The sequence below is a fragment of the Elephas maximus genome, chromosome 3, assembly GCF_024166365.1.
Source record: "Elephas maximus indicus isolate mEleMax1 chromosome 3, mEleMax1 primary haplotype, whole genome shotgun sequence".
Classification (NCBI taxonomy): domain Eukaryota; kingdom Metazoa; phylum Chordata; class Mammalia; order Proboscidea; family Elephantidae; genus Elephas; species Elephas maximus.
Window position 1 is genome coordinate 36852739 of NC_064821.1, and position 23338 is coordinate 36876076.

At 50.3% G+C, this 23338-nt stretch overlaps 1 protein-coding gene across 1 annotated transcript; it reads left to right on the forward strand.

The window, feature by feature from the left end:
- Positions 1–558: 558 nt before the first annotated feature.
- TMEM38A (transmembrane protein 38A) lies at positions 559–22438 on the forward strand. The gene is made up of 6 exons (XM_049877318.1): positions 559–767; positions 15020–15176; positions 16105–16289; positions 19009–19096; positions 20081–20198; positions 20886–22438. The coding sequence occupies exons 1-6, from the start codon at positions 644–646 to the stop codon at positions 21105–21107; spliced, it is 894 nt and encodes a 297-aa protein (XP_049733275.1). The 5' UTR covers positions 559–643; the 3' UTR covers positions 21108–22438.
- Positions 22439–23338: the final 900 nt, after the last annotated feature.

The following is a 23338-nucleotide window of genomic DNA, read 5'->3' on the forward strand; positions in this document are numbered from 1 at the left end:
GACCGAGCGAGCCCCACAGAGGACAGGGGTCCCCTCCGAGCGAATCCCACGAGGGACGAGGGTCTCGACAAAGCGGGTCCCTCGGGGGATGGCAATCGTGACTTGTGGAGTTCCACGGATGACGGTGGTCCCAGCTGAGCTCCATAGAGGACGGGGATCCTGACCTACCGGACCCACGGAGACAGGGGTCTTGACTGATCCGTCTCCACAGAGGACGATGTTCCCAACGGAGTGGATCTCACAGAGGACAGGAGTCCCCACCGAAGGGGTCCCACAGGGGACAGGGGTCCTAACTGAGCCCCATAGGAGCGGGGATCCAGATGGATTGGGTCCCACAGGGAACAGGTATCCTAACCGACCCCAGCAGTACAGGAGTCCCGGCTGGGTGGGCTCCTTGAGGGACAGGCCCCCAGAAGGGACAGCCGCCCGCGCCGACTCACCCAACACTGGGGGCCCGTAGTCCGCCCCGCTGGGCCGAACGGGGTCGCGGACGTGGGCTGTAAGGCCGGCCGTCGCTCCTCCTCTCCGGGGCCGGGCCGGGGCGGTGCCTGGCGGCGGGGCGGGCCCTGCGCGGGGGCGCCGCTGCTGCTGCTGGACGCGCTGCCCGGCCAGGGGCTGGGGTCCGACCCGGCGGGCGGGCGCCATGGATCTGCTGTCGGCGCTGAGTCTGGGCGAGCTGGCGCTCAGCTTCTCGCGGGTGCCGCTTTTCCCGGTCTTCGACCTCAGCTACTTCATTGTCTCCATTGTCTACCTCAAGTATGAGCCAGGTGAGCTGACTGACGGCGTGGAGAGACTGGCATGGGGGGCGGGGGATGGGATGGGGGACAGCCGGGGGCCCTGGGGGGACAGACCAAAGGACTGGTTCCGGGGAGGAGGCGGCGCTGGCATCGTGGGGTTCGCCCCCTCGGGCGTGGGCTGGGGGTGGAGGCGGCCTGGGGGGGGCGGGAGTAAACCCGAGTGAAGGGGTTGGGGGGTCAACCCGGGGGTCCGGAGGGGATGGGGTGGAGAGACCCAGGAGCCGGTTTGCGGGAGTAGGCAGTGCTGGCATCATGGAGTGCTCCCCCTAAGATGAGGGCCGGGGAGGTGACGGGGGTGGGGGGCCAACCCAACCCAGGGTCTCGAGGAGGATGAGGGTGGGGAGACCCAGGGACAGGGACAGTAGCCAGGATAAGGAGCGCCCAGGGGCAATCTCTAAGCTGCGCCCCCCCATTCCAGCGCCAAGGGGCAATCTCTAAACCGTGCCCCCCCATTTCAAGATTAATAGACGTTAATAGCGGTTAAGCGTCAGCAGAAACGCCTTCCCCCCTTCTTGTCCAGCCTCCTCAGTCAGGCACCTTTCATATTTATGGTGCCTTGGAATGTCATTTGGCACCTCGTCTGGAGGAGCCCCCTCGGACTTGCGCCAGGGCAAGTGCCCCCCTCCACCCCCCACCTCCATCCTCCCTCGTTACGCCTCTGCCCGGGGACAGGTTCTGGTTCGTGGGAGTAGGCAGCTCTGGCATCGTAGGGTGCTCCCCTCTGGGGCGCGGGCTGGAGGGCCGAGGATAGTTTGCTGGGGCAGAGGGGCTGGGGGAGGGGGAGCAGGTGCAGGCGGAGGGAAATGGAGGAGAGTTTTCAGAAGACCGGAAACAGGCGCTGGGGGTGAGGACGAAGGTCAAGTGGTCCTGGCCAGGCCAACTGCACCAACGTGGGCTGGGGGCGCAGGTCGTGGGCTGGGGGCGCAGGTCGTGGGCTGGGGGCGCAGGTCGCAGCAAGGGCCCAGGCAGATGTCCTAGCCCCCCCAGCCGTGACCTCTCCTTCCTTGTCCCTGGTGTTCGGAGAGGGAGCGACAACTGAGTGTCTATATAAGGTCTGGCAGTACTGGGGGCTGCGATCCAGTTAAGCACAAGTGACACCGGTGTCCCCACCCCGCTGTGGGCGCCCTCCCCTCCCTCCCCTTTACCCAGGCCGCTGGATCTCCTCGCCCCGGCGGCGCGAATTCCTCCAGCTCTGGCCAACCCTTTACACTTAAACCGAGTGGAGCCGGCCCCAGGGCGGGGTGACTTGGGGTCAGCCTTCTCCCCCTGCCCTAGACCTCTACTGGGGACTCTCAGGAGGGGAGACACTGCTTCTGGATTTTTATAAACATTTCCAAAATGAGGATTAATGACCTCTGTAGATTGTGTTCTATTTTTGTGCAAGTTTCCCTGGAGCAAATGTTTCTCTTTACCTAGTATTTTAATTATTTCAGCACACTGAGATGAATAGTAGCATTTAGCTAGTCAACCAATCAACCCAAAACTTTGTGATCCCTTCTCCCTCTTACATGTAAATTACCTCTGTATTCTTTTCTCTGTACGAAAATAGCTTTTTTTTTTCCAGATGATAAAAATAGGTGCTCAGGTTTATTTATAGAAAAGAAAAAACTGAGAAGCGCAAAGGAAAAAAGATAAGTATAGTTAACATCACAGGCGGCCACCCTTCCAGACCTTCCTACACATCTGTACCTATGTAGTTATAGGTATAATGTTTGGTCTTATGCAAATAGGATGATACTCTCCTTCCCTTGCAATTTTTGTTCTTTTTTTTTTTTTTGCCTACCTACACCCCAGAGTCTGTCTTTAAAAGCTATTCTGGAAAGCAGCCACTTTCCAAAGCAAAATAAGCTTTGTATTGTCTTAGAGGGAACAGGGGCTGTATTTCCTGTCTGGGGAAGACCTGGTGGCTCAGACCAGGCCCCCCTACCAGTGCAGAACCCAGTAAAACCAAACCAACCCCCTTGCCAGCAAGTGGATTCTGTCATGGCGACCCCGTGTGTTACACAGCAAAACTGCTCCGTAGGGTTTTCTTAGCTATAATCTTTATGGGAACAGATCGCCAGGGTTTTCTTTCATGGTGCCGGTGGGGGTTTGAACTTACAACCTTTAGGTAGGTAGCCAAGGGCACACCATTTATGCTGCCCAGAGACCAGCAGAACCCAAAGCAATGGAAGGCAAGAGCCTCGTGGCCATGGAGGTCCTAATGCCAGGAGAGCAGGATGAGGGGTCGGGAGATGCCCACAGAAGTAAATCACCTGAGCTAGAAGTACGGGAGCCTGAAGGTTCCTGAAAGTTCCTAAAGGTTGAGAAGATTTAGTGGTTCTCAACCTTGGCTGCACATTTGAAGCTTCTGAGGCTTCTTTTTCCTGGTAAAAAAATATATAACAAAATTGCTATGTTAACCATTTTTAACTGTACAATTTAGTGGGATCAATTGCATTCACAATGTTATGCAACCATTACCACAATCCATTTCTAAAGCTTTTTCATCACCCCAAATAGAAACTGTATTCATTAAGCAATAACTCCTCATTTCCCTATTCCCTCCAGTCCCTGAAACCACTATTTTTTGTCTTTATGCACTTGCCAATTCTAAAAATTTTACATAAGTAGGATCCTACGACATTTGTCCTTTTGTGTTTGGCTTCTTTCACTGAGCATGTTTTTGAGGTTCATCCATGCGTAGCATCTATCAGGACTTCATTTTTTCTTTTTCTTTTTTTTATTGTACTTTAGGTGAAATTTACAGCTCAGACCCAGGTTTCCTGTGTCCATCCAACCAGCTCCTGTCCCCTCTTGCCTTCTCATCCTGGCTCCAGACAGGAGCCGCCCATTTGGTCTCATGTATCTGCTTGAACCAAGAAGCATGCTCTTCGCGAGCATTATTTTATGTTTTATGGTTTTGGGCTTTATAGTCCAGTCTAATCTTTGTCTGAAGAGTGGGCTTTGAGAATGGATTTAGTTCTGAAATAACATAGTGTCCCATGCCCATAGCTTCAGGGGTTCTTCCAGTCTCAGTCAGACCATTAAGTCTGGTCTTTTTATGTGAATGCAAGTTCTGTTCCGCACTTTTCTCCCATGCTATCAAGAGACTCTCTGTTCCCAGTCAAGGTGGTCATTGGTGGTAGGTAGTTGGGCGCCATCTAGTTCTTCTGGTCTCAGGCTGATAGAGTCTCTGGTTTTTGTGGCCCTTTTTCCTCCTGGGCTAACATTTTCCCTGTCTTTGGTGTTCTTCATTCTCCTTTGCTCCAAGTGGGTTGGGACTAATCGATGTATCTTAGATGGCCACTCACAAGCTTCTAAGACCCTAGACGCCACTCACCAAAGTGGGATGCAGAACATTTTCTTGATGAACTTTGTTACGGCAGTTGACCTAGATGTCCCCAGAAACCATGGTCCTCAGACCCCAGCCTCAGCTACTCTGTCCCGTGAAGTGTTTGGTTGTGTTCGGGAAACTTCTTAGCTTTTTTTGGTTTAGTCCAGTTGCGCTCACGTCCCCTGTATTGTGTGTTATCCATTTCTTCACGCAAGATGTTTCTTGTGTACTCCCTAGTTAGTGAATTCATCTCTCCCTCCCTTCCCACCCTGATAGCCATCAAATAATGTTTTCTTTTGTGTTTAAACCTTTTCATGTGTTTTTATAATAGCAGTCTCATAGTTGTCCTTTTGCCACTAATTTCACTTAACATAATGCCCTCCAGATTTATGCATGTTCTTCATTTTTTCTTATGGCCTAATTCCGTTGTGTGGATGGACTACATATTCTTTATCCATTCGTTTGTTGATTTTATTCATCTGTTGATGGGCATTTGGGCTGTTTCCTCCTTTTGGCTATTGTGAATAATGCTGCTTTGAACATTGGTTTACAAGTACTGTTAGAGTCTCTGCTTTCATCTGGGGGCTTTTAAATCCCCTCTTCCCTAGGCTCAGGCTCCACCCCAGACCAGTTAAATCAGAGGGTCTGGGGTGGGGCCCAGGCTTGAGCATTTTTCAAGCACCTCCTTCCTGGTGACTTTAGTAGCCTGACAAGGTTGAGAACCCCCAGCCCAGTTCAACCCTTTCGTTTCAAAACTGGGGAAACCGAAGCTTAGCAAGGTTAAGTACCAGCTTGCTCGACTTCACGAAATCACCACAATTACTAAAAGAGCAAGGCACTGGATTGAGTGGTTAGCCCCCAGTTTGGTATATAATCTTAACCACTACCAATGTTTCTTCTTGGAATTCATGTGCCGATTGCAGGATCCGGTGCAAAATGAAAACTCAGGGCCACTGGCTCTGAGATTGAGGACTTCAAGATGGCGGCCATCACTACCAGTTGCAGTTGGGTCGACTCGGCCTCACAGCAACCCTGTGTGTATCAGAGTAGAACTGTGTTCCATAGGGTGTTTCAGTGGCTGACTTTTCAGAAGCAGATTGCCAGACATTTCTTCCGAGGTGCCTTTGGGTGGACTCAAAACCTCCAGGCTTTCAGTTAGCAGCCGAGCACATTCAATATTGGCACCACCCAGCAACTCCAAGATGGCGACAGCAAAGCATTAAACCAAGTATGGGGTTCTTCTGATCACACTGTTCTGGGCATCTGCACAGGTCAGCTGCCTGGGTAACCAGCTCTGGCTGATTCTGAGAACTAAGCTGGCCTGAACGAAAGATATCTGAACTAGGAGTCACTTCTGCCCTCTAAAACCCCAAACCCAAATCCATTACCATCAAGTTGGTTCTGACTCATGGCGACCCCATGTGTGTCACAGTAGAACTGCTCCATATGATTGTCTTCGCTGTAATGTTCATGGAAGCAGATTGCCTCACCTTTCTTCTGTGGTGCTGATGTCTGGGTTTGAACCACCAACCTTTCAATTAGTAGTTCAGCAGAAACCGTCTGCACCACCCAGGGACCTCCTCCTGCCCTCCACCGTTGGGTAAACTCCAGGCTGGTGATTTCACTGCCCTCAGTCTCAGTTTGCTCATTTGCAAAATGGGTTCATCAGTAAAATAATCCCTGTGGCCATTTCCTGGTTATTGTGAGGACGTTTTGAAAACCTTCAGCAGTAGGTCTGGGACACCTTGACGTGCACCTTATTTGTAAGGCTGGGTAGGAGATGCGTTTTCTGGGGCAGGCTTTCGTGAGAATCCTAAAATGGGGACAAAACTCAGAGTGTGGTCCTTAGGTTCGCAGCTTCAGATATGCAGACTCCTAGACCCCATCTTGACCTGCCGAATCTGCATTTGAACAAGATCCCAGGCTCGCTCATACATATTGGAGTAAAAGAGGCAAGAGCTGCTCATTAAACCCAGAGTTCCTGAGGAGTCCCTGGGTGGCACACACTGTTAAGTGCTGAAATGTTGGTGGTTTGAACCCACCCAGAGGTGCCTCGAAGAAAGGCCTGGCAGTCTGCATCCAAAAAACTCACAGCCTTGAGAACTTTGTGGAGCACAGTTCTACTCTGCACACATGGGGTCGCCATGAGTCAGAATCCACTCCATGGCAGCTAACAACAACGACATCCAATATTGCTCTGGAAATTTGGGCCACAGCAATTAGGCAAGAAAAAGAAATAAAAGGCATTCAAACTGGAAAGGAAGAAGTAAACCTGGAGCTCCTTAAGGACAGGGAGGCTGGGATCTGGCTCATCTTGGGGACCCCTAGTCTCAGACAGGGGAGAGAGGAGGAAGCAGTGGGTGTCAGCCCTGTGTTTGAATGAATGAATGAATGAGTGAATTGACATGCTGGATACCTTAAACCCTGACTCAGCCAAAGAATCCTCCAGACCAGTGGTCCTCAAACTTGGGTACACATTAGAATCACCTGGGGAGGCTTTCATACTCCTTCTGTCCAAACTGTACCCCTCTACCACGTACATCAGGGTCTCCTGGGGTAGGGCCAGGAGTCACTCTCTTTCAAAGTTCCCCAGATGGTTCCAACAAGCAGCCCAGTTTTATTTATTTTTTGTGAAAATACACACAGTAAAGGATATATCATTCCAACAAATTCTGCAGGTACAGTTTAGTGTTTACATTCTTCGTGTAACTATTCTTACTATCCTTTTCCAAATTGTTCCACCGCCATGAACGCAAAGTCACTGTCCCCTAAGCTTCTCATGTTACTTTTCCAGATGCTGTTGTCAATTTGATCTTGCGCAGATAAATCTTTGAGAGAGCACAATGCTCAAGGCAGACATACTTTAACTAGTAATTAGGCTAAATGATTGTTTGGTTCAAAGCTGACTCCTGAGACATGTTTTTGTTTGAGGTTTAAGGTTTAAAGATTATCTCAGGACAATAGTTTTGAGTGTTCATCCAGCCTCAATGGCTCCAGAAGGTCTGGATTCCATGAGAATTTGTAATTCTGTTCTGTCTCCTCCCTTTTGATTAGGATTCTTCTACAGAATTTTAGATCAAAACACTCAATAATGGTAGCCAGGCACCATCCAGTTCTTCCGGTCTCATGGCACAGGAAGCAGATGTTCATGGTGACAGCATTTCCGATTCCTGACCCACCTTCCTCATGCAGCCAAGCTTGAGAACAATTCTCTACACCCTGGTTTCTCAGCTGTGGTGCCATTGACATCTGGGGCCAGATCATTCTCTGTGGTGGGGGCTGTCCTGTGCATTGTAGAGTGTTGAGCAGTGTACCTGGTCTCCACCCACTTGATGCCAGGAGCATCCCACCCTTTCATGACACCCACAAGTGCCAAGTGTCCCCCAGGAGACATAGCCACCTCCAGTTGAGAACCACTAGACCAGGGGTCTTAAGCTCAAATGCCTCCAGGGGCCAGGCAGGGAATACAAGTGAAATGAGTCAGGTGGGGACACCCCAGGGGAGTCAACCTGCGTCTCTATGTGCTTATGGCTAGAACTGCCAAGGCTGATTTTTCCAGAGAAGCTGGAAATCTGGACTTGAAGTTCCCTTGTTATATGGCAAGGGCAGTGGTGGTAGAATTCTTGCCTTCCATGTGGGAAACCCAGGTTCCATTCTCGGCCAATGCACCTCATGTGCACCCACCACCAGTCTGTCAATGGAGCCTGAGTGTTGCTAGGATGTTGAGCAGATTTCAGCAGAGCTTCCAGACTAAGACAGACTAGGAAGAAAGCCCTGGCAATCAACTTAAAAAATCAGCCAGTTGAAAACCCTATGGATCGCAAGAGAACATTGTCTGATACAGTGCTGGAAGATGAGCCCCCTAGGTTGCAAGGCACTCAAAATACACAATGGCCACAACCATGGACTCAAGCAGACCAACGAACATGGGGATGATGCAGGACCGGACAATGTTTTATTCCGTTGCACATTGGGTTGCCATGAGTCAGGGGCATACTCAATGGCTGCTAACAACATGTTTATATGTCAGCTGTCCTAACATTTTTAAAACACCGTAAGAGCCAAAGAGAACATCCCGTGGATCTCTGATCCGTGACCTTGGGTGAGGGACTGCCCATCCTCCAACCTTGTAAGCAGAGCTGCCGTCTCCATTTTGGTGAGGAGGAAACTGAGGGAGCTGGGAGGTGCTGAGAATAGTACTTAGAGTCGCTGGGAAAGTCTTCCAATAGACCACACGTGTTTAGACCTCAGACTAAGTAGCAGGAAACAATGGCGGTGCTGACAGTACCTTTGAGAACCTTCTAGCACTGCCCTGCCATTTGGAAGTGAGACACTGACCCTGGCAAGGAAAAGCCACAGAGCCCATCTCAGGCCAGACTAGGGCCCCAAAGTCTTAGCTATAGTCTTTATGGAAGCAGATTGCCAGACCGTTCTTCCGTGGCACCACTGATGAGTTCGAACCGCCAACCTTTAGGTTAGCAGTTGAGTGCAAACCATTTGTGCCACCCACAGACCTGGTCACCCTAGATAGCATCCCCATTATACACATGAGCAAACTGAGGTTGGGGGGTGGGTAACTGACCCATGTTTCCTAAGACAGAGCTCATTTTTTAAAAAATCCGTATACAGAAATTTCCATCCACAGGCAACTTCTGTCTCACTTTGGCTCCAGGAACGTTGCTTGCATAATTGCTAAGCACCAAGCAATTTCTCTTCATCCTTCTAAGAGCCCTTCAAAATGAGTGATAGCACTGGGGTGACCACCTCCTCTAGGTTTGCCGACACTTTCCTGAGTTTAGCGCTGGAAGTCCCAAGTCCCAGAAAACTTCTGGGTCCCAGGCAAATCAGGGTGGCTGATCACCCTGTATAGTCCATTGCTGTCAAGTCTGTTCTGATTCATGGCAACCCCGTGTGTGACAGAGTAGAACTGCTCCATGAGGTTTTCTTGGCTATAATCTTTACAGAAGCAGATGACCAGACCTTTCTTCTGTGGCACCGCGGCTGAGTTCAAACCTCCAACCTTTAGATTAGTAGTCGAACGCAAACTGATTGTGCCACTCGCAGGCCTAGTCACCCTAGGTATCATCCCATTATACACATAAGCAAACTGAGGCCCGGAGAGGAGGGAGATTCACCCATGCCCACCCAATGATTTGACACAAAGCCTGGGTTTGAAACTGAGACCCAGCAGGGGAAACTGAGCAGGAATGTAGCAAAAGGAAAGGGCTTTGGAGCTTGGGAATTGGTTTCTCGGCTACTACTATGCTGTGGAAACTCCATCGGGTCCCCTCGTCAGCCTCAGTCTTCTCATCTGTGGCAATGGGGAGACTTCTCCTTCCCAGGTTTACTGGGAGGGTATCAGTTAGTATAAAAAGGGTAATGATAATACCACATGACCTCGCTGAATCATCCTGACTCTGTAAGGATGGGTGCTTTCATTCTCTCCTTTTGATGGAGGAAACTCGTTGGGTGCCATTGAGTTGACTCCAACTCTTAGTTACTCCATGTGTTACAGAGTGGAACCGACCCACAGGATTTTCTTGTCTGTAATCTTTATGGAAGCAGATTGCCAGGTCTTTCTTCTGTGGAGATGCAGGTAGGTTCAAATCTTTGGGTTAGCAGCTGAGCACTTATCCGTTGTATCACCAGGGCTCCATGGAGGAAACTCAAGGTGGGGGTTATTAGCCCAAGGCCAGAGGGAGTGGCAGAGTAGCACCTGAGCGTGGACTTTTCTGTCAGGGTGCAGGCGTGGTGCACACCCCAGAGCCCGTTGATCGGAGCGTCAAGCATGCAAACCCAGCCTCCATATCCACATCCCAGCCTTGGTCCCTAGGACGGTCCCAGAGGGCACAGCAAAAGCCCTGGAAAGAATTCAACCCCTGGGGTTATTTTTAGATGGAGACGTATCCATTTCTGCTAAACTCAGGTTCCCAGTGTCCACCAGCTGTTCAAAGGATTAACTCTCAGCGGGCAGTGTTTTAAATAGAACCCCATCAGAGAAGAGAGACTTTGTGCTTCCTACTCGGGGACCTTGGTGTATTTCGAGACTTAAGAGAACCTTGAGGGTGCGGAGAAGATGCACTTGAGCTTGTAACTCCAGGGTGAGATTGTTGTTAGTTGCCATGGAGTCTGTTCTGACTCATGGCAACCCCTGGGTGGTGCAAATGGTTAAGTGCCTGCCTACTAACCAGAAGGTTAGTGGTTCACATCCACCCAGAGGCGCCTTGGAAATAAGGCCTGGTGATCTGCTTCCAAAAGGTCACAGCCTTGAAAACCTCATGGAGCCGGTCTACTCAGACGCATGTAGGGTTGCCAGGAGGATGAGATTAGAGGAGGAAAAATTCGATTCCAGCCCTCATTAGGAGCTGAGGAAGGGAGATTTAGGGTCCCCACCTGACAAAGAATGGAAGGGGCTCAGAGAGAAGAAATGGTTTGGTCTAGTTCACATGGTTATTTGGTGGGGATGGTGAAGAGAGAGGGGAGTATGTTGATTGTTTACTTGAAAACAACTTTTACTGGGCATGTTTCCTAATTATAAAATGTACTATCTGCCAGGGAATGGCTCAGTAGAGATTTAGTCCTAAGGTGGAATACTATACAGCAGTCAAAATTATCATGATGTACGTATGCATAGTCCCTGGGTGCTGCAAACAGTTAGTAGGCTTAGTTGCTAACTGAATGGTTGGAGGTTTGAATCTACCCAGAGGTGCCTCGGAAGAGAGGCCTGGTGATCTGCTCCTGAAAACTCTGCCATTGAAAACCCTATGGAACACAGTTCTATTCTGATACACATGGGGTCACCATAAGTTGGGGTTGACTCAATAGCTCTGGAGACAGACAGACATGCAGCTGCAGTGTGAATCAATGTGTATAAACCTTGAAAACAATGTGGATAAAAACAAGCTGTAGAAGGATATATTCAGTATGGCACCATTTTTTATGAAATTTAAGAACTTGCACCGCTTCCTACATGAAGCCTTCCCTGACTGCTTTCCCTAGGCCAAGCCCCCAGGCAGACCCACTCACTGCGCCCTGTGCCTCTCCTTTATGGAAGTTGACATTCGATTGTGGGATTACTTGATTGTGCTGCATCTCTGCCAGGCTGTGAATCCCAGGAGGGCAACGATTGAACTTGCTTTCAGCTGCACCCCCAGCGTCTAGCAAAGGCCTGGCATACTTGCTCAGAAATACTTGTGGGATGCATGGTGACCTTGGGTAAGGCACTTGACCTTGGGGAGCCTGAGGTTCCTCATCTGTCAGGTGGTGTATATGTGTCCTGGGGCTGCTATAACACATTGCACAAGTGGGTGGCTTGGAACAACAGAAATCTATTCTCTCACTGTTTTGGAGACCAGAAGTCCGAATTTAGGGTGTCAGCAGAGCCATGTGTCCCCCAGAGGCTCTAGGAAAGGATCTTTCCTTATCTCTTCCAGCTTCTGGTGACTCTAGACATTCTTTGGCTTGTGGCCACATCACTCTAGTCTCTCCCTCCATCCACACATGGCCCTCTTCTCTGTGCATCTCTGTGTTCTCTCCTCTTCTTACAAGGAAACCAGTCATTAAAATCCTTGTCTGGGATGATCTCATCTTGAACTTTACCTTAATTATCTGCTAAAAAATTTTTTTAAAAACCCATGGCTGTCCAGTCCATTCCGACTCATAGCGACCCTATAGGACAGGGTAGAACTGCCACTAGGGTTTCCAAGGCTGTAAATCTTTATGGAAGCAGACTGCCACGTCTTTCTCCTGTGGAGCGGCTGGTGGGTTCGAACCGCCAACCTTTCATTTAGCAGCTGAGCACCACCAGAGCTCCTTAATTGTATCTGCAAAGATCCTTCTTCCAAATAAGGTCACATTCTGAGGTTCCAGGTGGACATGAATTTTGGGGATACACCTGGGTGGTGTAAATGGTTAAGCACTTGGTTCAAGTTTACCTGGAGGCACCTCGGAAAAAGGGCCTGGTAGTCTTCCAAAAATCAGCCAATGAAAACGCTATGGAACACAACGGGCCAATCCTGTTGTGCATGGGGTCACCATGAGTCAGTGCCAGGTAGACTGCAGCTGACAATCACGATAGGAACAACGTGTCTAGCCTGTGGCAGTGAGAGCCAAGTAGGTGTTCCATACAACTCAATCTTGAGGTTGCTTCCTGGAAAATGAAACTAGTGCCGGAAGGAGGGAATCAATATGATGAAATCAGTTGTCACACCTAGGGAGGCAGACACCCAGGTTCAGACTCTAGGGTGTGGCTTTAAAAGTCTGTGACGGTATTAGTGTGAAGATATAACCTATCCACTTAGAAAGAGTGTAAAGACGTTAAATGGGTATACAAAATGGAAGAACTTGATAACCAGATATCATTCCTGCATCCCAGTGTCGTGTTTTTGTAAGCTTATTTATAAAAAGCCAGACCCTCCCCTTTTTGTTGCTGTTGTTATGTTGCTTTTTTTTAATCGTGGAAAAGTGTATATAACAAAATGTTTTCCAATTCCACATTTATCACATGTACCATTCACTGACATTTATTACATTCATCGTGCTGTGCAACCATCACCGCTACCTTTTTCCAAGCTGTCCCACCGCCATTAACAGAAACTCAGTGCCCCCCAAGCAATGATTCCCTCCTTGCCTCCCTCCCACCCCTAATAACCCCTAATAAGCTTTAGTTGCTATACATTTGTCTGTTTCTTATGAGATCGTACAGTATTTATCCTTTTAGGTCTGACTTTTGTCACTCAGCATGATGTTTTCAAGGTTCATCCATGTTGTAGCATGTATTAAAGCTTCCTTTCTCTTTATGGCTGTAGGGAGTGCCCCCCATTTAATGTAGAAATTTTAAAAAATACTTTTTATTTTGAGATCAGTTAAGACTCACAAGAAGTTGCAAAAATGGCAGAGAGTTCCCTGTACCCTTCACCCAGCTTCTCCCAATGACAAGATCTTATGTAACCACAGCTGAATATTAAAACCAGGACACTGAGATGGGTATAATACTATGAACTACAGACCTTCTTTAGCAACTTGTACGTGCAATGGATGAGGGCTGTGGTGGTTCAGTGTTAGGATCCTCGCCTCCCATGTGGGAGACCCAAGTTCGATTTCCAATGAACGCACCTCAGGTACAGCCACCAACCATCTGTCAGTAGAAGCTTCCGTGTTGCTATGGTGCTGAACAGGTTTAAGCAGAGCTTCTGGGCTAAAACGTTCTAGTAAAAAAGGTCTGATGATACACTTCTGAAAATCAGCCACTGAAAACCCTATGGATCCTTAAACGATCCGTTCCTTAACTGACCACAGATGGTACGGGACCCAGCAGCGTTTTGTTCCATTGTGCATAGGGTCACCATGAATCAGGGGCCGACTCAACGGCACCTAACAGCAACAGTCACATATGCCACAACCTGGATGGATCGCCAGGGCGTTATCCCTCATGCAAATGGCCAGTCTCAGAGGTTGTATACGGCACAATTCCACTTACGTAACAGTCTTCAAGGGACAAAAGCATATTGATGGAGAATAGGTGGGTGGTTTTGCAAATGGTGAGTACGTTTGGCTGATAGCTGAAGTTCACGTCCACCCAGAGATGCCTCGGAAGAAAGGCCTGGTGATCTACTTCTCAAAAATCAGTCATCGAAAACCCTACAGAGCCCAGTTCTAGTCTGGCACACATGAGGCCACCACGAGTCAGAGTCGACTGTACGGCAGCTGGTCTGCTTTTTTTTGCTGCGGGCTGGGAAGAGGATCTAACCACAAAGGGAGTTTCCTTGTGGTTGTGGCACCATCCTGTATCCTGAGTGTGGCCACTCGAATCTACTACACCTGTGATAAAACTTCAGTGAACAATCCAAGACCCATGCCCTGAGCTGCTGCTCACTCAGCCAGCCCCTTTGTATTTGGTCGCCTTGAGTTTGTAGTAGTTCATTTAATAGTATTTACTGGCATGTATCCTTAGTTGTGAGGATCCCTGGTGGTGCAGTGGTTAAAGTGCTCGCCTGCTAACCAAAAGGTCAGCGGTTTGAACCCAGCAGCAGCTCCTTGGGAGAAAGGGTGTGGCAGCCTGCTTCTGTAAAGTTTACAGCCTAGGAAACCTGAAGGAGTAGCTCTCCTCTGTCCTATAGGATCCCTGTGAGTCAGCATTGACTGGAAGGCACTGGGTTTTGGGATTTGTATCCTTGGTTGCAGAAACTGTAAAATAAGTTATACTGTTTTTCTTTGTTGTCCTTTTAACATTTGTATCAGTCTTACAGCACTGCTGTAACAAAGTACCAATAACTGGATGGTTTATAAGAAGGGGAATGTATTCCCTCACAGTTCTGGGGGCTGGGAGTCTGAGATCAGGGTGCCCACGGCTGTGGGCCTTGTTCTGTCTAAAGCCTTTGAAGGAAGATGCTTCCTTACCTCTTCCAGCTTCTGGTGACTCCAGGTGTTCCCTGGCTTGTGGCCCCATGACTCTGTCTCTGCCTCTGTCTGCACATGATCGTCTCTGTGTGTGTGTCTTTCTCTGTTATAAGGCACCAGTCGTATTGGATTAGGACCCACCCTACTCCAGTATGACTTCAGTAACTTAACTGCGAACATCTGTAAACAAAACTCCTGTTTCTCCAAACAAGGTCAGGTTCACAGGTACCAGGGTTAGGACTTTAACATACCTTTTAGGTGGGAGGGCACAATTCAAGCCAAACCACTGAGCAAGGAGGAAGGAGCTTGACCTAGTGCTGCCTTTACTTGCTGTGTATCCTTGGGCCACATACACAACTTCTCTGAGCATTGGTTCTCTGTCTGGAATGGGTGAGACTGCTTGGCATGGGCAGGGGCCTTGATGCTGGGCTGACGGGCAGGCATGGGGGCAGAGCATGTGCCCGGCTTCCTGACGGCCGATGGTGGGGGACTCCCCTGTGCCCCCCAGGAGCGGTCGAGCTCTCCCGGCGCCACCCTGTCGCGTCCTGGCTCTGCGCCATGCTGCACTGCTTCGGAAGCTACATCCTGGCTGACCTCCTGCTCGGGGAGCCCCTCATCGACTACTTCAGCAACAACTCCAGTGTCCTGCTGGCCTCGGCCGTCTGGTGAGCAGCTATGGGGCGGTGGAGAGTCGGGCTGGGGGTGGGGGTGTCTCCTGGGCTGGGTATCCAGGAAGCAGGAAGAACTGGAACCTCGCACACCAAACACGGGTCACCCCAACCACTGTGCCCCACGCCCAGGTCTGTCCCAGGCCCCACGCATCGCAGAAGGCGGGGTCTGGACAAGCTCCGACAAATCTGTGGCATGGTAAGTCAGGTGTGACACAGGAAAGAGGAGTCAGGTCGGCTATGGAATGGAACTGAATTTTGCATATATATTTGTTCTCAGGGTATATAAGCATCTAGGAGCCTTGATGGTATGAACAATTAAGCACTCAGCTGCTAAGTGAAAGGTTGGTGAGAAAGGCCTGGTGGTCTGCTTCCGTAAAGGCTACAGCCAAGAAAACTCTATGGGGCATCTCTACTCTGTCACGTGGGCTCGCTATGAGTTGGAATCTGCTCAACACCACCTAACTACAACATAAGCATTAGATGCAAGTTGTGATCCTGCTATCCCCTCAAACTGGCCTCACTTCTCATATGCCTGTCATGGTGTGTGGACCTCAGCTTCCCGAGGGTGATTCTAGTGTTTGAAGGCGGCATTTTTCATACAAGGTCCCTGGGGTGGTGCACATGGTTTGAGCTTGGCTGCTAACTTAAAGGTTAGCAGTTTGAAATCACTCAGATATGCTGAGGAAGAAAGGCCTGGCGACCTGCTTCTGTACAGATCATGCCAAGAAAACGCTATGGAGCAGTTCTACTCTACAAAAAAAAAAAAAATAAAAGAGGAGGGGAGAGAGGGTGGACAGTCCAGCCTCCAGCCAGGGCCTCAAAACTGTGTCAACTCAGCCTTTAAAGAAAATGAAATTGCAGACACCACCTCCCCTCCCAAGGCCCCAGCCACCCCCCGATGCATGGTATTCTCTCCCCGAAGGTACTTGATCTTCTTCTGCCCCATGGACCTCTTCTACAAGTGCGTCTGCTTCCTGCCCGTGAAGCTCATCTTTGTGGCCATGAAGGAGGTGGTGAGGGTCCGCAAGATTGCGGTGGGCATCCACCATGCGCACCACCACTACCACCACGGCTGGTTTGTCATGATCGCCACCGGCTGGGTCAAAGGTAAGTAGGACAGCAACAATGAAATGGCCCCCGTCGGGGGCCCCCACCCAAGTGGTACAAGTCAGGCCCGCCATTGGCACAGCTATTATTCCAGGTTGGGGGGGTGGCAGAACTCTAGCAGGAGCCCGCGTCTCCTTATTAGCCAATACCTTTGGGGTACCTGGGAAGATTCTTCCAGAAAACTTAACCACCAGAGGTAAATAGGACAACGATGACTGCAACAACGATAGCTAATGTCTCTAGGGCAGGGTTTCTTAACCGCAGCAATGTTAATACTTGGGGCCTGTTTTCATTACCTAATTGAAAGGTTGGCAGTTGGAACGCAACCAGCAAGGCTGTGGAAGAAAGGCCTGGTAATTTGCTTCCAGAAAGATTCCAGCCAGGAAAACCCTATGGAGCACTGTTCTGCTCTGACACACATGGAGTCACAATGAGTTGAAATCTACTCATTGGCAACTGATTAGGTCCCTGAGTGGCAATAACAGTTTACACTCGACTACTAACCTAAAGGTTGGTAGTTTGACCTACCCAGCAGGGCCATAGAAGGAAGGCCTGGCAATCTGCTTTTGAAAGATCACAAAGTGGAAAACCCTATGGAGCACGGTTCTGCGGTGACACACATGGGGTCACAATGAGTTGGAATCTACTCATTGCCAGCTGGTTAGGTCCCTGGGTGGTGCGAATGGTTTGTGCTAGACTATTAACCTGAAAGTTGGCAGTTCAAATGCACCAAATGGTACCATGAAAGAAAGTTCTGGCAATCTGCTTCCGTAAAGACGACATCCAAGAAAACACTATAGAGCTCAGTTCTACTCTGAATATGGGGTTGCTATAAGTCGGAGTCGACTCAACGGCAATGGATTTGGTTTTTGGTGTGGCCTTAGTTACCTAGAGATGCAGTGACAAAAACATACTACAAGTGGTGGCTTTAAAGAAGAGGGATTTATTGTCTCACAGTTTTGGAGGCTGAAAGTCCAAAACCAGGCATTGGCTCTAGGTAGCCTGGGAGTTCCTTTGCTTTCCTTGGCATCTGTCTTTCCCTGTGTGTGTCTCTGTGTCTTTTCTGCTCTTTCTATAAGACACCACTCAGAAGCAATTAGGTTTAGGACCCACCCTAGAAAACTCCTATATCCAAACAGGGATACATTCAAGGTAGAGAGGTTAGGACTTCCACATTTCTTTTGGGGGGCACAACTTAATCCATAACAGGGCTGGATCATTTTCTGTGGTGGGGGCCATCCTGTGCATTGTAGGGTGTTGAGCAGCTTGCCCAGCCTCTACCTACTAGATGCAAGTAGTAACCCTCCCAACTGTGACAACCAAAAATGTCTCCAGGTGTTACCATTTTCCCTGCCCCCCATTTGAGAGCCCATGTGAGGTATAGTTTGAACCCCCTGTGCATATCAGCCCCACCCCCCCAGTTGGCTTACCTATTCCTCCAGGTGGGGGTGCCCAAGCCAACTCATTAGCCAATTCCTTTGGGGTAAATGGGGGAGATTCTTCCAGAAATTTAACCATTGTCTCTCCACTTGGGTCTCCTTATTCGCCCTCTCCAGGAAGTCTCTACTACAGCTTCCTCGGGGGTATAGCATGCCTCCCAGAGGGTGGATGGCTTAGGAAAGATTGAAAACTCAGAGCCCAAGGAGGTGAGAAGCGGGGAGAGACCCACCTTGGCAGGGGAGGGGGGAAAGATACACCCATTACTCCTTGTCTTAGTTTCTTAGTGCTGCTATAACAGAAGTACCACAATTGGGTGGCTTTAGTGAACAGGAGTTTATTTTGTCACAGTTCAGGAGGCTAGACATCCAAATTCAGGGTGCCAGCTCTAGGGGAAGGTTCTCTCTGCTACAGGGGAAGGTCCTTGCTTCAGCTTTTCTGCTTCTTCTCAGTGTTCCTTGGCTATCTCCATGGGACATCTGTCTTCTTTTGTTTGTGCTTGCTTGCCTCTGTATCTATGCTGCCGCTTCTAACTCAGAAGTGATTAGGTTTAGGACCCATCTTACACTGATACTCATTAGCATAACAAAGAAAACCCTGTTCCCAAATGGGATCGTATCCACAGGTATGTTGTTGTTAGTTGCTGTCAGGTGATGCCACGTGTGTCAGAGTAAAACTATCCATAAGGTTTTCAAGGCTGTGACCTCTCAGAAGCAGGTCTTCCAAGCCCTCTGAGGCACCTCTGGGTAGGTTCAAACTGCCAAACTTTTGGCTAGTAGTCAAGCCATTAACGGTGCCACCCAGGGACTCCTATCCACAGTTAAAGGGGTTAGGATTCCATATGTATCTTTAAAAAAACCAAACCCACTCCGACAAGTCAATTCCTACTCATAGCGACCCTATAGGACAAAGTAGAACTGCCCCATGGGGTTTCCAAGGCTGTAAATCTTTAGGGCAGCAGTCTGCCATATCACTCTCCCATGGAGTGGCAGTGGGTTTGAACTGCTGACCTTTAGGTTAGCAGCTGAGCGCTTAACCACTGCACCACAAGGGCACCTACACATATCTTGTGCGGGGAGGACACAATTCAATCTGGAACACTCCTTCATGCTGGTTCTGCTCTAAATGTGCCATGTGACCCTCTGAGCCTCTGTTTCCCTACCTGCACCTGGTGATCACACACACCCAGGCTGCATGCCCCTTGGGGGAAGTCCCGGGGCGGGAAGGCTACCCTCGGGAATCTAGAGCTGGGGTGGCTCCTTCAGACGCCCCCTGCCCATAGGCTCTGGAGTCGCCCTCATGTCCAACGTTGAGCAGCTGCTTCGGGGCGTCTGGAAGCCGGAGACCAATGAGATCCTGCACATGTCCTTGTGAGTAGCCACCCGCCCACCCTCCTGTGTTCATGGATGCCTCGGGCCTCACCCTGGGCTAGGCAACTTGGAGAGGGCAAGGCTAGGGGAGCCCAGAGCGGGGCCGTGGCCCAGGGTGAGGACTGGCAGAACTGCAGAGAAGAGGTGATGCTTGATTTGGGTTTTGAAGAGAGAGCAGGGCTTTCAGCAGGGAAGGAGCCCTGCAGTCACCAGCTGTGCAAAGCAGCAAGTCAGGAAAGAGAAGAGATAAGGCCTAGTTCAGAGGAGATGCGCTGGGAGATTGGGGTGTGAGTGTGCGGTTGGGTGAGACACGAAGGGTGGGGAGCATGAGGGGGAGTGTGGGGGAAAGCATAGGCTTCGGGGGGTGCATGGGGTAAGAGTGGGGTTGGGAGCATGAGGTTGAGTGGGGTACATGGGACGGGACCATGGGGTTGGGAGTGTGGGTGGGAGTGTGGGGTTGGGTGGGGTGTGTGAGCTGGGGAGTCTGGTTGGGATGAGGTCGGGGCATGGGGTTGGATGGCGAGTGTGGCCAGAGCAAGGTGAGAAGCAGTGGGCAGGCCAGGGGCAGCATCCGGGACCCAACCCAGGGCACCACATTGCATCTAGCCTCACACATTACTAAAAAATATTTTAGATTTGGGCTACTTACATTTTCCTCAATACATAATAAATAAGGCCATAGCCATTAAAATATGACAGAGTTAAGTGGCTCACCCATATACCAATGAAAATCATCTCCCGTCCTACTCTTTGGAAAACATGGGGTACCTCATTTCCTCCCTGTGAGAAGTCTGTCCTGTCCTCAGCCCAAAGATGAGGACATAGACCCAGAGCGGTTGTCACTTGCTAGGAAGCAGAGCAACATCACCTTATCCAAGCCGCCAGTGCTCGTCCCCACCTCACACTCAGGAGAAGCTGGGGTGGGAGTGGGGTGGGGGGTTTTCTGTGGAGCCCTGATCGGTCAGCCGTGTGCCTCCCTTCCAGCCCCACCAAAGCCAGCCTGTACGGAGCTGTGCTCTTCACCCTCCAGCAGACACGCTGGCTCCCTGTCTCCAAAGCCAGCCTCATCTTCATCTTCACCATGTTCATGGTGTCCTGCAAGGTAAGCTAGGGCTGGGAGAGGGGCTCAGGGTATGTCACTTCTGGCCCAGGGTGGCCAGTGCAGAAAGGGGAGGAGCTTTGGTGCAGGGTCTCCCTGTGGGCTGAGGGGAGGCCTCAGAAGAGCAGGGTCCAGTGGGTAGGGTGAGGATGGGGGAGGGAGAAGAACTCCAGCAGAGGGTATGCCCTGGGGATGCCAGATTTATTTGGCAAACGGGAGGAACTGGAGTCTCAGGTTGCAGGGAACAGAGGAAGAGGCACTGGGGCACTTAGACCAGGGCTGGTGCTGGTCCATGCTGGGCCTAGTGCCTCCCATGAGGGGACTCACCCCAAGTTGAGATGGAAGGCCCCAGCACAAGGGTGTGTCCTCCCCTGACATAAGCCCTGATTTCAGGGGAGGAGGAGAGGGAAGCAGAGGGTCCAAGTCTTGTTCTGCCCCTTGTTTGCTGTGCAACCCCAGGCCACTCCCTTTACCTCTCTGAGCCCATTGGAAACCCCTGGGGAAGGGGGCAGGTATGCTGGTCCTGGTTTTACCACCAGAAGTCCTGCATCCCAGGACCCCACCAGGATGGTGGGTCCCCCGTGTGCAGCCAGAGTTCAGGCTGGGCTACCTCCACCCCTGACCCTGTTAACCTTCTGTCCCCTCTTCCCCTCCTGTTCCCCGCCTCCCTGCCTCCATATTCCTCTTCAGGTGTTCCTGACGGCCACCCACTCCCATGGATCCCCCTTTGATGTCCTGGAGGGCTACATCTGCCCTGTGCTGTTTGGGGAAGCCTGGGAGGGCGATGATCACCATGACAACCAGGGGGGGCATGGGGCGTCCCCTGGCAGCAGCCCAGGTGCCCTGCCCTCCAAGTCCAAGGAGGAGTTGAGTGAGGGGTCCAGGAAGAAGAAGGCCAAGAAAGCAGATTAGTGGGCTGCCCAGGGGCCATGGGTACTGGGAAACGGGCATTCTGGGCTTGGCTTATCCCCTCTGGGCCCTGACTCCCTGTCTGTAAACTGGGGCCATTTACCCACTCCCTTAGCTGATGATATTAAGTAAGATATGGGGGTACAGGGATTGGGGGTCACCCTTTCTGCCAGGCTCCTAGCTTTCGGGGAGCCGTACAGAATCCCAGGAGCAGCTCCAACCAAAAATCCTGCTGTCATTTTCTTGGTTCTACTTTTTCCTAAAATCGCATCTTGACTCAAAGAATTTTAGGGGACTCTGAAGTCATTTATTTGATGGATATTTCCTAAGTCTCTGCTGTGACACAGGCCCTGCTCCCTGCACAGAGGCCCTGGCACAATTTCGAAGTCTCTTCTTGCCCAGGCTCCCTAGGACCTGGACCATTTCCCTGTGCCCAGAAAGTTCCAGCCCTTACTGGGCATCCCCAGGGGAGTTACCTGCCTTCTCTGAGCCTCCTGTTCCTCCTCTGTACAGTGGGCAGGAACCTCCCACCCACCTCTGATGGAGGCAGGGCCACCAGGCCAGAGAGGGTCTTCAAGTGGACATGAAAAAGCTTTAAAAGCTCATAGGCTCAGTGACATTGGGAGGGGTTGTTAATTATGATTGAAAGCAGCTTTGCATTTTAGATCGTTTGAGTTTTCAGATGGGGGAGCCCACCAGTAACTTGGCACAGAGGAGGCCTCCAGAAGACTGGACTTGAGAGCCTGGGGCATGACGAAGACTCTTTCTGACCTTTCGCTGCCCCTGAACCCAAGAAGTGCTGCAGGCTGGGCTGCTATTCTAAGAACCAGCTCTGGCAGGAGCTGGAGAGCTCTCCCTGTGGGCCCTGGAAGTGTCAGGCCTCCCTCATACTGGCCTTCTTCACTGTGGCTCTTTCAGTAACTCAACAAACATCTTGACGCCTGTTCTGTGCTGAGCCTTGTGCTGCTGCTGGGTGGCCAGGACTTGCTTCTGTGTGGGGGAGGGGGTGGTCCTTGGCTGCCAGGAGAGGTCAAATTGCATGAGATGTCCAGGTAGGGGTTGGGCATCTCCAGTCTCAGGTGGGGGGTTGGGCTTAGAGCTATAAGTAGGTGCTCAGGGCATGCTCAGGGCGTCCACCAGCAGCTGGGGGCAACCGAGAGATTGGCACAAGGTTGGCCAAAGCTTGATGGCGGTCCCAGGGGTTGCCCAGCTATTGGGAAAGTGCCTTTTTCTGGGTGGTACTTGGAAGCTGGGTGGGTTCTGAGGCTGTCACGCCGCAAGTTCGTCCTCTTGCATGTCTGTGAGGGGTCGGCAAATAAATCGTTGTGAATGAACCCTGATGCTGGTCTGATTTGTTGTCATGCTCTCACCCTGAAGACAGAGTCACATAGGTGGGGTCTGTATCCCCAGATGCTCTGACCTTCTGCTGGAGTGACGCTCAAGGTAGCTGTGGATTGCAGGGGAAGATGGTGGCAGTGGGGGAGGTCTGTGAGATTTGGGGTCAAGTGGACCTGGGTTCGAATCCCAGTGTTGTAGAGCAATTTCAAATCCTCAAGAACTTCACATAAAAGAATTACCGGATGCATAAATATAATATGCAGTAAATACACTTTAAGTGATTGAAGGCGAACGAAGGATTCAAATTAGAAAAGAACAAGATGCTATTGAAAAGACTGAGCTATTCTGATACCTGACAAGGAAATTATTTATACACAAATTATGTAAAGTTTTACAAATAAGTTAGTTAAAGAAAAGCAAACAGAAAAATGGGCAAGATGTGTGAACGGGCAATTCTGAGATGAGATTAGGCTGACAAACATGAAAGATATTCAACCTGGTAGTAATTAAGGAAATAAACTAAGGCCAAAATTAGATACTGTCTTAGTCTACTAAAAGAGCCTTAGTGGCTCAGTGGTTAAGTGCTTGGCTGTTAACCAGGTGGGCAGTGGTTCAAACCTACCAGCTGCTCCACGGGAGAAAGATGTGGCAGTCTGCATCCGTAAAGATTACAGCCTTGGGAACCCTATTGGGCAGCCCTACCCTGTCCTATAGGGTTGCTACAAGTCAGAATCAACTTGACAAGGGGTTTGGGTTAGTCTCCTGGGGCTGCCATAAGAAAACACCACAAAGTGGGTGACTTTAAAGAACAGAAATTTATTGTTTCATGGTTCTGGAGGCTAGAAGTCCAAATCAGGGTCTTGGCTAGGTTGATTCCTTCTGGAGACTTTGAGAGA

Bases quoted from the DNA above. Each gene is read 5' to 3' on its own strand.
- TMEM38A (XM_049877318.1), top strand. From the start codon at position 644: ATGGATCTGCTGTCGGCGCTGAGTCTGGGCGAGCTGGCGCTCAGCTTC. The intron at 768-15,019 runs GTGAGCTGACTG...TGTGCCCCCCAG, and splicing joins CTACCTCAAGTATGAGCCAG to GAGCGGTCGAGCTCTCCCGG. The intron at 20,199-20,885 runs GTAAGCTAGGGC...ATTCCTCTTCAG, and splicing joins TGTTCATGGTGTCCTGCAAG to GTGTTCCTGACGGCCACCCA.